The sequence below is a fragment of the Neophocaena asiaeorientalis genome, unplaced genomic scaffold, assembly GCF_003031525.2.
Source record: "Neophocaena asiaeorientalis asiaeorientalis breed wild unplaced genomic scaffold, Neophocaena_asiaeorientalis_V1.1 scaffold345, whole genome shotgun sequence".
NCBI lineage: Eukaryota > Metazoa > Chordata > Mammalia > Artiodactyla > Phocoenidae > Neophocaena > Neophocaena asiaeorientalis.
In genome coordinates, this window is record NW_020175181.1 from 3164813 (window position 1) to 3178891 (window position 14079).

The 14079-nt window shown below is 57.1% G+C and overlaps 1 protein-coding gene across 2 annotated transcripts in view; it reads left to right on the forward strand.

The window, feature by feature from the left end:
- Positions 1 to 14079, forward strand: part of ADCY3 (adenylate cyclase 3) — a 92661-nt gene that overhangs the window by 49363 nt on the left and 29219 nt on the right. For both annotated transcript variants that reach the window (XM_024764472.1, XM_024764471.1), the window contains 5 exons: positions 10353 to 10483; positions 10873 to 10984; positions 11214 to 11341; positions 12643 to 12801; positions 13574 to 13751. In XM_024764472.1, the coding sequence (XP_024620240.1) occupies positions 10353 to 10483; positions 10873 to 10984; positions 11214 to 11341; positions 12643 to 12801; positions 13574 to 13751 (708 nt within the window). The remainder of the gene's footprint in view (positions 1 to 10352; positions 10484 to 10872; positions 10985 to 11213; positions 11342 to 12642; positions 12802 to 13573; positions 13752 to 14079) is intronic.

Sequence of the window (14079 nt, forward strand, 5' to 3'; positions counted from 1 at the left end):
TTATTAACTCATCAGACCTCTAAGGAGCACCCTCTCTTGATGAGGGCTCCAGATGCCACACGTGTGGGCTGTCTCTGGGCCCAAAGGGCAGTCTCCTGAGATAGTGGTCACGTTGGCCCACAGTGGCCCATCTCGGGACTGCGCAGGAGCCAGGCAGATGACCAGCAGCTGCACTGGCTCAGCATCCCCTCTCCCACTCAAGCAGCGTAAGGGTTCTGGGCTGACCCTGGGTCTGTGTGGTTTCTGGGCTGTTCTCCCAACACTGAGATTGAATGTGGTCCTGCTTCCGTCTTGGAGCCCGTCTACCTGGGAGACTCTGGGCTGCTGGCGTGGAGCCTGTTTTGCAATGGAAGGTCTTGTTTAAAGATATGCGGGTCTTTGAGTTACACAGCCTCTCCCTCCTCTGAACTCTCATGGTCTTTGGCTGAAGACAGCAAAGCACTCCTGTCCTGGGAGACCAGCCAGTCGGCAAGTGACTTGACTGCCCTGCTCATCCAAGCTCTTGGGAGTACGGTTTGCCTTTGAGCTTCACAGCACGTAGCTTGGGGACTTGCCTAGATGACCAGTGATTGTTCTTTGATGACTTTGAGTGACCGAGGTCATGACCATGTCTTTTAGATGGGGCAGCATGTGTGGGCCCCTACTCTACAGGGCAGCTGTCTGCTCACATGGAAGCGGCAGCACCGGGGCATCCAGATTTCACGTGATGCGGTCCTGCATCCTCTCATCAGGGAGAGAGGAGTTGTTTGGGCCCTGACCTCCCTGGGCTAAAGGCCAGGTCCTACCCTGCGTTCCCTTCCTCCTGCTGCCTCCTCTGCTCAGGTGCTCGGGCCAGGATGGGTACCTGGGGGGGTCCAGTGACCTTTTGGCTTCCAAGTGGCCTGGAAACTCCAAGAACGTGGACAGATCAGGACCAGAACAGACACGTTTGCAGACAGCTGTGGGTCTGCTCACAGCCTGTTGTGGTGACATGTATGTGTGTGTGTGTGTGTGTGTGTGTGTACCCCGTAGGACACACACATTCTTTAAATAGATAAGCGGACTTAACGGGCTTACTTTGTACAGACAGTGGACACACACACTCACAGACGCACATGCACACGTACCGGCCACCTGGGCACTGTAGGTCTCTCCACTTAAATCTGTCTTCCTCCCTCTGCCCCTTTCACAAGGATGTTGTAGAAACTTAGCTTCTCATCAGCCAAGCTCATTTATCCAGATCCCTGGCGGCCACCCTGCTGTAATTAACTCCTGAATATGCCTCATCACAGTATCAGCTGTAACAACTCGGGGCCCCTCGGAGCGGTGCTGGCCTCCTCCTCTGTCTCAGTCCTGGGGCAGCAGGAAGGCGAGGCCTGGCGTGCTTGATCCGTCCCTTCCCAGAGCCTGGCCAAGACCATGCTGACAGTGCCCTGGCCGGGCTCACGGCTCACCTGAGCAGCTCGGCATGTAACCGTTTACAGATGAGGAGACCCCAGCCCAGGAGTCCGAGCATCCTGCCCTGGGGCACTGTGGTCTCTTCTCCCAGAGACCAGGACCCCTTGCCCTACCCGGTCTGCTCACCTGCCTGGGGCAGGCCTGGGTCCTTCTCCCCAGGATCTGGGTAGTTTTCTGCTCTACCCATGAAGCCTACTAGAAACTTCCTGTCTCTTTCTGGACCGTGTCTGATTCTTTTCCCAGAGGGCCAGGGCCTTGCCTTCCGTTGCCGTGTGTTTTTAGGATGAGCCTTGAGGGCTGGGGAGAGGCTGCGTGAGGCCCTTCACCCCTCCTTCTTTCTCCGTGTGGAGCCGTGTCTCAGCCCCCGAGCCCCTGAGTCCCTGTCCTCTGCTGGTGGTTCCATCCGTGGTTGCCCCCTCCTGCCGCCTTCTCACGCGGTGTCTGGGGACGAGAGGTCGCCACCTCTGGGGCAGCACATTCTTTGTTTGCACTGTCCTGACTTTTAGAGAATTCTCCCTCCGCGGGAAGCAGCAGTCTGTCCCCCGCAGTCTTCCCTCCCGGGGCCTTCAGAGCAAACTCATCCCTTTTCCACACAACAGCATTCCTCAGGCTTTAATTCTCCATGGGGCCGCGGATCCCCCTCTTCTCTGGGCTGATTCCCACCCACCCTCAGGTGACCGGACTCCGGCTCCCTCACCACAGGGTCACTCGCTGACCAAGGCCCAGGAGATCTGTTTCTCTGTAGGGGTGCAGGGAGGACCCAGAAGCTCCACCGCCTCCTCTTTCGGGACCTTAACTTCTGTTAAGGGCCAAGGGGCTTGTGTAGGCATCATTTTATGCTGTGAATTCATTTAAAATCTAATAGCATCTCAAATGGCCAGACTTTCCCCCCAGGGTTGATACACTGTGTCCCGCCCCCGTCCTGTCGTCTGGCAGTTGGTTTTGGGGACTCAAGTAGAGGTTATTACATTTACCCCTTTTGAAGTTGATCCTCTACATTTTACCAGATTGCTCTGGGGTAAAGTCCATATTAACCAGTTGTCCTAGTGACATGCCATCCACACATTTTATAGATACATGGTCTGTATCTTCTCAAGTGTTCCTCCTGGAAAAATTTCCACTTCGAACAAAGAAAGAGATACTTAAGAGAGAACCCATTTCACACATGAGCAACCAAGGCCAAAGGGGCAAAGTGTATGCCCCAGGTCGCAGGGGCCTTAGCGGCCCAACCCCAGCTCAGTGATTTTTTTGCTCTGCCCCCCAAAACTACTCCTCTTCCTTCTGACAAGATTTTTAAATCTTTAAAATGCTTTGTCTCTTCAGCAAAGTCTGCTTTGGAGTTAGTCATTATTATCTCCACGTCTGTCTCTTCAGCCTCCAACTTCCATTCCTTCTTTCGGTCCAGACCATCAGATTTTAAAAGTACTTCAAGGTAAGGAAATATCATTTTCCCACAGTCCAGTTTTCTGGCAAACTTCCACCGTGTCCCTAAAAGTCATGGTCCAAGAGTGAAGCAAGCACATGCCAGAACTTCAGGGCACCACAAGCCTGAAAAGGCAGAGTCCTGAAAAGAGTGCCCTCTGTGCTCACGTCATTTTTATAAAGGAGAGATGATAGGAAGGGGCCTGGAGTTGATCACAAGAATTCACACGATAATGAATGCTGAGCGTTAGAATTCAAAATACCAGGAGTTTTAAAGAGGTGGGGGGGGAACAGTCTCAATTCAGTTTTGAAAATATTACAAAATGACTAATTTAAAAAATAAAAAAGGGTTAAGGGAGAAGAAAAACTAAGTGAAAAGATTATCCAAATTATTGAGCATCCTCCCCCTGCCCACTGTATTAGTTCCTGATAAACTTTGATCACATCCTCCTCTTTACTCCCAGTTCTCTGGGACTGTGGTCATCAGTGGGTTTTGGCTTTCCTGGAGGAGCCTGGGTGAGTGTTGGACCTCTGCATCTTTGACCGTATGAGTCCAAGTTTCTGGAGGTGTGTTGCCATTTCCACCTTGACGTGAATCACACTGCTGTCCTATCCTCTGGGTTTCAAGTGTTCTGCTTCTTTCTTTCCTTTTTTTTTTTTTTTTTGTTTTTTCCTTTTTTTTTATTTTTTTTTTTTTTTTTTTTTTTTTTCTTTTTTTTTTTTTTTTAGTATCTTCCTTCTTTTTAATATTTCTTTTCTTTTCTTTTCTTTTTCTTTTTTTTTTTTGGCTGTGTCAGGTTTTAGTTGAGGCATGCAGGGTCTTCACTGAGGCACGTGGGATCTTTTGTGGTGCACGGGCTTCTCTCTAGTTGTGGCATGTGGGGTTTCTCTCTAGTTGTGGTGCATGGGCTCCAGAGCGCGTGGGCTCTGTAGTTTGCGGCACACAGGCTCTCTCATTGAGGCGCGTGAGCTCAGTAGTTGTGGCACGTGGGCTTAGTCCCCCCGTAGCATGTGGGATCTTAGTTCCCTGACCCGGGATGGAACCCTCATCCCCTGCATTGGAAGGAGAATTCTTTACCACTGAACCAGCAGGGAAGTCCCCATTCTGCTTCCTTCTAATCCACAAGTCCCGGTTGAGGGTTTTGCCTGCTGCTTGGACACGGCCTTGGAGGTGGGGGTCTCCAGCAGTGACCTCGGCAGCCAGATCTCTCTCTGGGTGTACCGATCAGCTCCTCTCCACTACAGGACCATGACTGTGCCTTTCCCCTTGGTTTCCTTTCCTCCACATCCTTCTCAAATGCTCATAAAGTGGTGCTTCCAAACTTCAGTGTGGTCACCAGTCACCTGAGGATCCCTGGGCCTTGCTGGGTGAGCCCCAGGTGATGCTGAGACTTCCCCTCTGCAGGCCAGACTTGGGGTCATGAGGCCTTGGTCCCGTGGGATGGGCTCAGCTGTACCAAGGGACCTCCCAGCGCCTAGACGTCCAGGGACTCAACAGAAGTTTCTGCTCCTCCAGTAGCAGCGTCAGGTGATGCCGAGGTTCGCACAGGAACCACGCACCTGTGGGCCCTTTGCGGTCAGTCCAGTGGCAGTTCACTGGACCGTAGGGGAGACCTGGTGGCACCCCCGTCTAGGTGAGCCCCTCTGGACCTGCCGCAGTTGGCTTCTCTTGCAGCTTTGGGGTGACCCAACATCTCAGGGCCCTCACAGTTGGTCACATCCAGAACCCACTGTCAGTTACTGAGGCAGAGCTCTCAGCATCGGCCCCCTTCCCCTCCTCCCCTCGGCCTGTGGGAAAAGGGGGGTGGGCTCAGGGCAGTCTCTTGGCCTGCCCAGCACTGAGCCCAGGCCTCCCCTGCGTCCGCCCCAGCAGCACCCTCCCCCTCCTTCCCTGCTGACCGTCAGGAAGAGTCCCAGCAGCTGCCCTGGCCCGGCCCGTTCTCCCCGGTGCCCCGCTGTGGTCTGGTGGGCCTGGGCCAGCATGCTGAGGCACCCACAGAGGACCCGCCATCCCACACAACAGCACAGGGACCGGGGCTCATCCCCAGGGGAGCCGTGTTGTCAGGTCCTTACCAGATAAGATTTGGGCACTTCTTTTTCTTCACATTTATAGCAGAACAACGTCCGGTGCAGGTGAGAGAGTTAGAGTGTGAAAAGTACGTCTTTTGGTGGAGAAAAACCCACCAGTTCCATCGGTCAGGGAGCCCTGGGTCCACGTTCCGGGTCTGCCGCTACGGCTGAGGAACCGGGACAATCCACCTAACCCCTCCACACCTCGATTTGGGCACCTGCAAGATGGAGGCAATATGATGTGTTTGTGAAAATATTGGGTAGGTGAGAAAGTTTTAGGGAAGAAGAGGGACGGTCTTGATACTGGTCCTTAGTGTCCACTTGCCTGGCGACTTTCTGTGCTTCTGAGAACTGCAGCAAGAAGCCAGCCCAGGGCGCCGGTTCTATCGCGTGGCTCCCTAAGAGAGGGCCACTGCCTCCTTCCCGTTTCACCGGGGGCTCTGGTCTCCTGCTTGCTTCGCACCTGGCCGTCAGTCTCCTTTCTCAGGTTATAGCCAAGCAGATGTGGGAGTCTGGAGGCAGCTCGGTGGCCTTGCAGGGACGGTCCATTTCTAAGAAAACTGGTAGTTACAGACAAGCTGGGGTCAGGGTCACAGCTGGAGGCAACAGGAAGTTTTGTGTTTATTTCCAGTTTAAAACATACTTTAAAAAAGAAGCAGCAGCAATAACAACCATATAGCAATTTGGAAAAGCATGTGAAGTTTTCTCTTAATTCCGCCTCACATTGTTGCCCTCTTCTCTCTTGCATATATCCTTCTGCCATTATTTCGAGGCATGTGCATCCAGCATCACCTTCACAGAATACAATTTCATGTCTTGCTTTTCTCTCTCATCATTTTCTTGTGACAGTTTTCACCAATATCATTTTTAAGGTTGCATAATCTTCCATCCAGAGGATGTGTCACTGTCTCATTAAACATTTTCTGGGCATTTGGGCTGCTCATAGTTTTTTCCACAAGTGTAAGTGATGCTGCATTAAAGTTCTTACACGTAAGTCTTCTTACTTCTTCTGGATTATTTCTGTTGGATAAATTCCCAGAAGAGCCATTAATGGGTCAGAGGCTTAGAACATTCTTATGACTCCCAAAACATATAGCAACTGCTATGTTAGTGAGAGCAGGCTCTGCCTGTCTGCTGGGGAGACCAAGACACATCCCCCAGCTCTGGGCCCCGAGGATGCCCTGGGTGGCTCCTGTCCTGTCCACCCCTCTGCCCTCTGTGGGACCCACCAGGCAAGTGCACTTGGATCCCAGCCTCCTTCCTTCTCCAAGGACATGGATGAAGGAGGTGTTGGGGTCTTCAGCCCAACTCTGAGAATGGATGTGAAGGATCCTCTGTGTGTGTGTGAGGATTTTTCTAGAAGATCCATCTTTAGCATCATACACTCTTAAAAGAGGACAGGATCCAGGAATGGGTTGAGAATCTCTGAAATGTAAGGGCAAACAAGGTCAGCATCAGTAGAGACACTGGTATGAAGTGGGTGTAGGTAAGGAAGGGGATGAGCACACCTGGGCAGGGGCCAGGGGCTCTGGAGAGGTGACAGGTGGGTGAGGAGGGGCCGTTCCAGAGAGAGTGACGCCAGAGCAGAGAAAAGCAAATAGTCCTGCTTGTCTACCCAGGAGGGGCCACCGAGGAGATCAGGGGGAGCTGGGGCCAGGAAGGCAGGTGGGTGTCACGGGGAGGAGGCCTCGGTGCCGCGGAGAAGCACGCGGGTGGGGAGCCATCCACGGGTGTGAAGTTCAGACGTGGAAGGTGGCGGGGGAGGGGAGCAGAGCCTGGCTGTCACAAAGGTCCTGGGGTTGTGACGTGGGCCCGGCCCCTCCTTCGCTGCCCACTCGGCCACTTTCTTGCCCCTGCCCTCCACCTACTAGAATGTTCTGTCCAGTCCCGTGGCAGCTGCCTGTTGCATTTTTTCTCATCTGACAAATTGTTCTTTTTTCTGTGTACGCCTACTTCTTATTTAAGACTCGTCTTATCAGAGTGACTTAAGGTGGACTCTGCCTGCTGACCTTTTGAGGTTGACCATAGGGTTGCCGTACACCACACGGGTCAGTTGGTAGCCTTCATTTACAACCACAGCTGCTTTCTTGTTATTTGAAAATTTGACATTTACGGGTTATCTGCTTTCAGAACTCGTCTATTCTCTCTTTTTTAAAAAAAACATTTATTTATTTGGCTGCGCCAGGTCTTAGTTATGGCGTGCAGGCTTTTTAGTTGCGGCTCGCCAGCTTCTTAGTTGCGGCACCCGGGCTCCTTCGTTGTGGCATGCATGCGGGATCTAGTTCCCTGACCAGGGATTCGTTGGGCCCCCTGCATTGGGAGTGCGGAGTCTTAACTACTGGACCACCAGGGAAGTCCCAGAAGTCATCTCTTCTCTTGCAAAAAGTTACAGAATCACGTGACGCAAAAAGTGAAAATTCCCCATGTGGCACCTCCAGAGATAAGCTCATGGCCTCCGCGCTCTGTGGACCTCCAAGGCACCTGGGTTCTGGGTGTCAGGACTGCCCTGCTTTGTGCTTCCGCTGTTGCCTTTATCCTGCCCTTGTTGACAGTACTGGAGCCCAGGCCGTGCTAGGATAGGGCAGTGCGGGTCGCTTCCGGGGAGGCCCAGCTTGGTTCCAGGGAAATTGGGCCACGGGCACCTCACAGGGTTGGATTGCATTCTGATGTCCCCAAGGTTCCCAGGGAGCCGAGTGGCTTTTCTGGGAGCACAGAGTTCTGTGGAAGAGCCTGAGGGGGGCGTGGGAAAGGCCTGCCTGTGTCGGGGGTGGCTGCTGAGGCAGGCCCTGCCACGCTGTGACTTTCCTGCTCCTCGGCGTCCCATGGCCCCCCTCTGCTCTTCCCAGCCTGGCAGGCCCTGCCCACGCCCCTCACATGTCTGCCTCTTCCCTGCGTTGGCGTGTATCCCGCGTGCACGTTGAGGGGAGAAAGGCTGAGATGCGCGTGGAAGGCAGGGTCCCTCTTGGTGTCCCCTGTGAGCTCCGTCTGGACCAGATGGAGCTCACAGGGCCTGGCCGAGGGACCAAAAGGTTTCCTGCTGACCCTGATGTCCCTCTGGATCTCTTCATCGATAAATCTATGGCCAGCTTGGAAGCCCCAGGGGGGAAGTTTAGACCTTGTCTTTCTGAGACACCTTCTGTCTCAGTGCCTCAGTGACACTTCACATCAGGTGACACGAGAACAGCTAAAGTATATGGAGCACTTGCCATGTGCGGACACCGTTTTAAGTGCTTTATGGTAACGAGTCGCTCAGCCCTCCTGTTTTACGGGCGAGGACACCAGGGCACGGGGAAGTTTAATGATGGCCTGGTATCGCGCGGCGAGTGGCAGGGCTCGGGTCTGAGCCAGGCGGTCGGACCCTGTCCCTGCCAGCCTGGCACGGGCAGGGCCGCACGTGGGGCGGGCGGGGACCCCTGGGATTCCTGCCCCAGCCGTCACTGCTGCCCCTCAGCCCCGGCTCCTTCTTCCGCTCAGGACCCCAGCAGCTCTCCAGGCCACCCTCGAGAGCAGGCAGGGCCTCGTGTCTCTGGCTTTTCTTGAAAATCCTCCCGGAGGCTCATCTTCTTCCCAAGCTGAGAGCTTTGCCACCTGCTCTGCTTGGGCTGCAGGGCCCCGGGAGGCTCGGTTGCTGCTTCCTGGGCTCGGGTGGAGCCAGGCAGGGCGCACTGGGGTCATTTTGGCTTCTCATTCCTGAGCTGCAATGGTGCCACCCGCGAGGTTCTTAACAGTGGAAGAGACGTTGCTGTGGAAATGGGAGGGTAATAGGAATAACCACTGTCCGTGCTTCAGGCTAGAGCCAGTACCAGGCGTGCTGAGCAGAGGAGGTCACCTTGTTACGGTGGGATTCACTGCAGGAAAGAGGATTGATTTTCCCTGTGAGAACAGAGGTGGGGCACAGGGACCTACCTCCCTGTGTGATGGCGAGCAGGTGGGGGGCTCCTGGCCTGCAGACCTTCCTCGGAGGAGCAGGGAGCGGCCGCACCTACAGCTGAGCCATCTTCTCCGGGGGAGCTGAGGCCCCAGTCCTCTGGCTCAGTGGGGACAGAGGCCCAGGTACGGCACCAGACTCTGGGGGCCTCTTGCCTGTGCCCACCAGAGGAGAGGAGTCGACCTCCGCACCTCAGGCTCCCACCCCAGAGCAGGTGTGTCTGAAAGGCAGGAAGAGCTGGGTTTTCTGGCCTCAGGGCCCACTGAACACAGCAACGGGCAGGAGTCCAGGCCCGTGGCGGAGGTGTGTCCCCGCTCCTGTACGGCTGGGCTGGCATCACTGCCGAGGCCTGGGACCTGAAGCCTGAGTTTCACTGTGGCCCCTGACCCCTGGTCAGACCCCAGGTGCTGAGGACGCTTAGTTTTCTGGCCACCCCTCCTGCCCCAGGTAGCCCCCGGCCCCAGGTCACTGGACATAGCACTCCCAGATCCGCGCCGCGCCTGTCCCCTCGTCCCCTTTCAGCGGCTGACCCTGCAGCACGGGCCTGGTCACCCAGAACTGCTCCACCCCGGGGTCCAAGGCTGCGACCTCCAGCCACATCTCTTGTTCCCCCAGCCCCCTCTGCCTCCTTCTGCACCCACACTTCTCCCAGGCTGACCTCACTTCCTGCTGGCTCATCCCCCGGGCCTCGGTTTAGTCGCCTCCCCGCCATTAGCGCAGTTCTCTTGCTCCCTTACCGTTTCCATCCTGCAGACCTGCACCTGAGGTTCTCCCTCAGCCTCTCCCACCGTCCTGCAGCGGGCACCACCGTCACCTCCCTCCCCTCCCGGGGGCACAGGGCGGTTCCTTCCCGACAAGTTGCCGCTGCCTGCGTTTCCCCCTCCTCTGACCCACCCTCCAGCACCCCCGCCGTCACTTGTCTCCTCTCTCCTGTTCCTGCTGCTGGGTCTAACCCGCGGCTTCTGAGCTACAGGCTCAGCCCGCTAGCCACCAAGCATCTGCCTGCAGGGCGTCCCTGCATGGGGCCCTCCAAGGCACCTCCTGGACTCGTCTTTGTAGCCTGGCACCTAGCGTGGTACCTGGCACATCGTAGGTCTCCAGTCACATAGAATCTGGATTCTTGAGTGATGGCCCTGTGCAACGTGGGGTGGGCCACACAGAAGCCCTGCCCTCAAGGGCACACGTAGGCACTGTCACCCTTCCTGTGGTATCGGGGGTGCCTTGGAGGCACAGAGCCAAGCCTGGGGTTCTTCACGGGTTTCTGAGCTCTGTCCGCGCTCTGAAGGTGCTCAGGTCACGGTGCTGAGTCTGCTCAGGGCAGGAGGTGGCCTGTCCTGGGCCCCCGGCTGCTTCCCAGTGAGGGGCGTGCACTGCAAGGTCTCTGCGGAGGGTCACCTCGCTCCTGGCTGACACCTGTCACCAGGATAAGGGCGTTTCTTCCCAGAGTGTCCGCGCCTGCCCCTGCCCTCCCCACTCAGTCTCTCCTCCCCCACAGGAGAACCTTATGCTTTCCATCCTGCCCAAGCACGTGGCAGACGAGATGCTGAAGGACATGAAGAAGGACGAGAGCCAGAAGGACCAGCAGCAGTTCAACACCATGTACATGTACCGCCACGAGAATGTCAGGTGCGCCGGCTGCAGGCCTGGGCTCCGAGCGCAGGACGGGGGCTTTGGGGGGGTCGGCGGAGCACTGCGGGGTTCAAGAGTCTTCCCGGCACTGGAAACACGGCCACCCCACAGTGTGAGCCTCAGCCGCCGCAGGGGCCACCTTGCTGCCAGATGTTGGGGCCGAGACGGGTCCCGTGGTCCAGGCCCGTCATTGTACAGACGCCACCCGAGAGATAAGCTAAACGCCGGAGCCCTGAGTGGACCCGGCACGTGCCAGGGTCTCACCACTTCGGGGCTCGAGCAGGGACCTGGCCGCCTGAGGGCTGGAGCGGGAGCTGGCGGTGGGCAGCGTGGAGCCCGGCACGCCGTGCGGGTCCTCACCACCGGGGCCTGCCTCCCCTCCTCAGCATCCTCTTTGCCGACATCGTGGGCTTCACCCAGCTGTCTTCAGCCTGCAGCGCCCAAGAGCTCGTGAAGCTCCTCAATGAGCTCTTTGCCCGCTTCGACAAGCTGGCGGCCGTAAGTACCCTGACCCTCGCCCAGCTTTCCGGGGAGGGGTCGGGGGGCGCCATCCTCGTGACCTGGGCCTTCCCCTCCTCCTCCGGCTCCCAGGACTTCCGCCCACCCATCCGTCCTCTGCTCTCTTTGCCCCGCCCCCCCGCCGGGGAGGGGCTCAGGACCTGCCCTTTCATCTGTTCTTTGCCCCGCCCCCCCCCGCCGGGGAGGGGCTCAGGACCCGCCCTTTCAGAAATACCACCAGCTGCGGATTAAGATTCTGGGCGACTGTTACTACTGCATCTGTGGGCTGCCTGACTACCGGGAGGACCACGCCGTCTGCTCCATCCTCATGGGGCTCGCCATGGTGGAGGCCATCTCGTAAGTGAGGGGAGCGTGGGTCCCGGCTCCGGCACCAGCACGCCTGCCGCGCTGCTCTGTCTCGGTGGGCCCTGTGCATCCCGAGGCCCCCGTGCCGGGCTCGTCAGGGGATGAGGTGGATGTGGCATGGTCAGTCCCAGGCTCTGGGAAGTCGGGCTAGGCTTACCTTCCTCACAGCTGAGGGAAACTGCAGCCTCCAAGGGATCCTTTTCTAGCTTTAGTCCACATTAGTTTTTTCTGCTGGAAGGTGCAGTCATCATGAAATTCTGCCACCTTCCATTTGCTTTCTTTTCCTCGCAAGTGTCCCCGCCATCTCTTCTCCCCGTGTTTTCTCCCCGTGACCCCCAGCACAGACAGGCTCAGAGAGCTGCATGCCCATCTCTCGGATCAGGAAGCCCGAGTACAGCAGTCAGTGAAGTGACTGCTGAGGTCATGAGATGTTTGGGCAGCAGAGATGGGACTGGAACCCTGGCTTCTGAGCTCCGGCCAAGGCTCCTGCCTGCACCACTGTGAGCCTCTAGGGTGGTGAACTCTGCCTCCCCGGCTCTTCCCCACTGCTGTCACTGCGCCTGTGGGCTTGGAGGTCCCTGGTGGGGGGGGGGGGTTGCTCCCTGCCGTCGACTCAAGGCCTCTGGTGGGCCCTGGGTGGTATCAGCTCCCGCAAGCCCCTTGCTGAGTCCAGGAATTGGGCGTGTGCTTCACCACCGTCTCCAAGGGGGTGGTTTTGCGTTTTTACTGTCTTCCGGGTTAAAGCCCCCTCTAGGATTGGCTGGAAAGAAGCAGATGCTGCCTTTCCCCTGGGGCCATAGTTCAGGATTCAGAGACTCTTACCGCTACTCCCATCACTGGTGGGCAAAGTGCTGAGATTCGTGTTTGTCTCCTCCTGGAGCTCTCAAGCAAGGAGCTCTTCCCCTCTGCACACACAGCGCATAATGCAGGGTCTGGCACATAGTAGGCGCTCAGTGAAGGTCAGCTGCACAAATGAGTAAACGGATGGCTGGAAGAGAACAGGTGGAGGTCCCTCAGGGGCAGAGGGTCTCTGCTGTTTCCTGCCCCTCCATCCCCACCCCGAATCACACTGGCCTGTGGTTGCTGAGTCTGGCCTTGGCCACTGCCTGCTGTAGCCCCAGCTATGGGTGACTCAGATGTGGGCAGAAAGCAATGGGGGCAGCCTGTAGGCCCTGTAGCCTGGAGGCGAGGAAGGCTGTGCAGAATTCCTCCCACTGGGGGGCTGGGGAGGGGGCTGGCCACCTGGCTGTGGGCAGGCCTGACCCCTCCTCCTTTCTGTGTGTACCTGGCAGGTATGTACGGGAGAAGACGAAGACTGGGGTGGACATGCGAGTCGGGGTGCACACAGGCACCGTGCTGGGGGGTGTCCTGGGCCAGAAGCGCTGGCAGTACGACGTGTGGTCCACCGATGTCACCGTGGCCAACAAGATGGAGGCTGGCGGCATCCCCGGGTGAGCACGCGTTCCTTCCTGGGGCCAGGGGAGGGGACCGTCCCATCCATCCCTCAGGGTTATGGCCCAGACGAGGGACAAGGGGCCTCGAGGAAGCAGCCCTTCCCACCCAGGAGCAGTGTTCTTCTTCCAGGGCCTGCCTCCTGGGCCTTTCCTGCCCAGGGCTCTGCAGGAGTCTGTCCTCCTGCCCCCTTTACCCTCTGCGGGGCCTCAGGGCTCTGAGGTCAGGGCTGGAGCTCCTTCAGTGTGCAGGTCACCCCGAAGGGCACTGTTAGCAGTGAGAGTCTCCCAACAGGCTCTAAGGCACCTGCACATCTTTCCTGAGTTCTTTACAGACTCGGCCAGTCAGGTGGGGCAGGCTCCACCCTCAGGGTGGACCAAGGATGCGGTGAGACCTTCCCCGCCTGGGTCAGGGGGCTTCTCTCGGAGGCAGTGACAGTTCTCTCCCTAGTGGTGACTCCCCAGAAATGGGCTGTTACCCCTGACAGCAGGTGTTGCAGTGGAGAATCACACCAGGTGGATGATAACCAGGCCTTCTGACCTTAGTGTTCAGAGCAGACTTCAAATTCCTCATCTCATTTGGTACCCTCAGCAGCCTGAGGACAGACTGTCTCATGGATTGAAGCTGAGGCTCAGAGAAGGGGAGGTGCCGGGCTGCCTACACAGCCACTTAGCGCCAGGACTTGCCCGTCACCGCTCCGCCTCTGTCCCCGGGGGTAGGGTGGGGGCTGCCACGGGGCCTGTGCTCAGGGCCCCTCTCGCCGGAGCCCAGGCGTGTGCACATCTCCCAGAGCACCATGGACTGCCTGAAAGGCGAGTTCGACGTGGAGCCAGGCGATGGGGGCAGCCGCTGTGATTACCTGGATGAGAAGGGCATTGAAACCTACCTCATCATTGCGTCCAAGCCAGAGGTGAAGAGGACAGCTGCCCAAAATGGCCTCAGCGGCTCGGTGAGTCCTCCACCCACCCCCTGGGCCGGCAGGGAGGGAAAGGCAGGGATTGGAGGTGAGATTGTAGAAGAGTTGGCAGGACTGTGAGAGGTCCCGCTAGCTGCTGAGTGTTGGAGCAAAGGGTAGTACGAGCTAAATATTTCGTGCCCAGTGTGAAGTCTGAGCTACAGTAAATGCTCTAAAGAACTCAGAAAAGTAGGAAGCTGTCTTGCAGAAAATTAGGAAATGTCACGGCAGAAAGTGGAGCCCCATGAAATGAGACTTGACCTTGTCACAAAATTATTGAGTCTTTATAATTTAAGAGTGCTAGGGGACTTCCCTGGTGGCG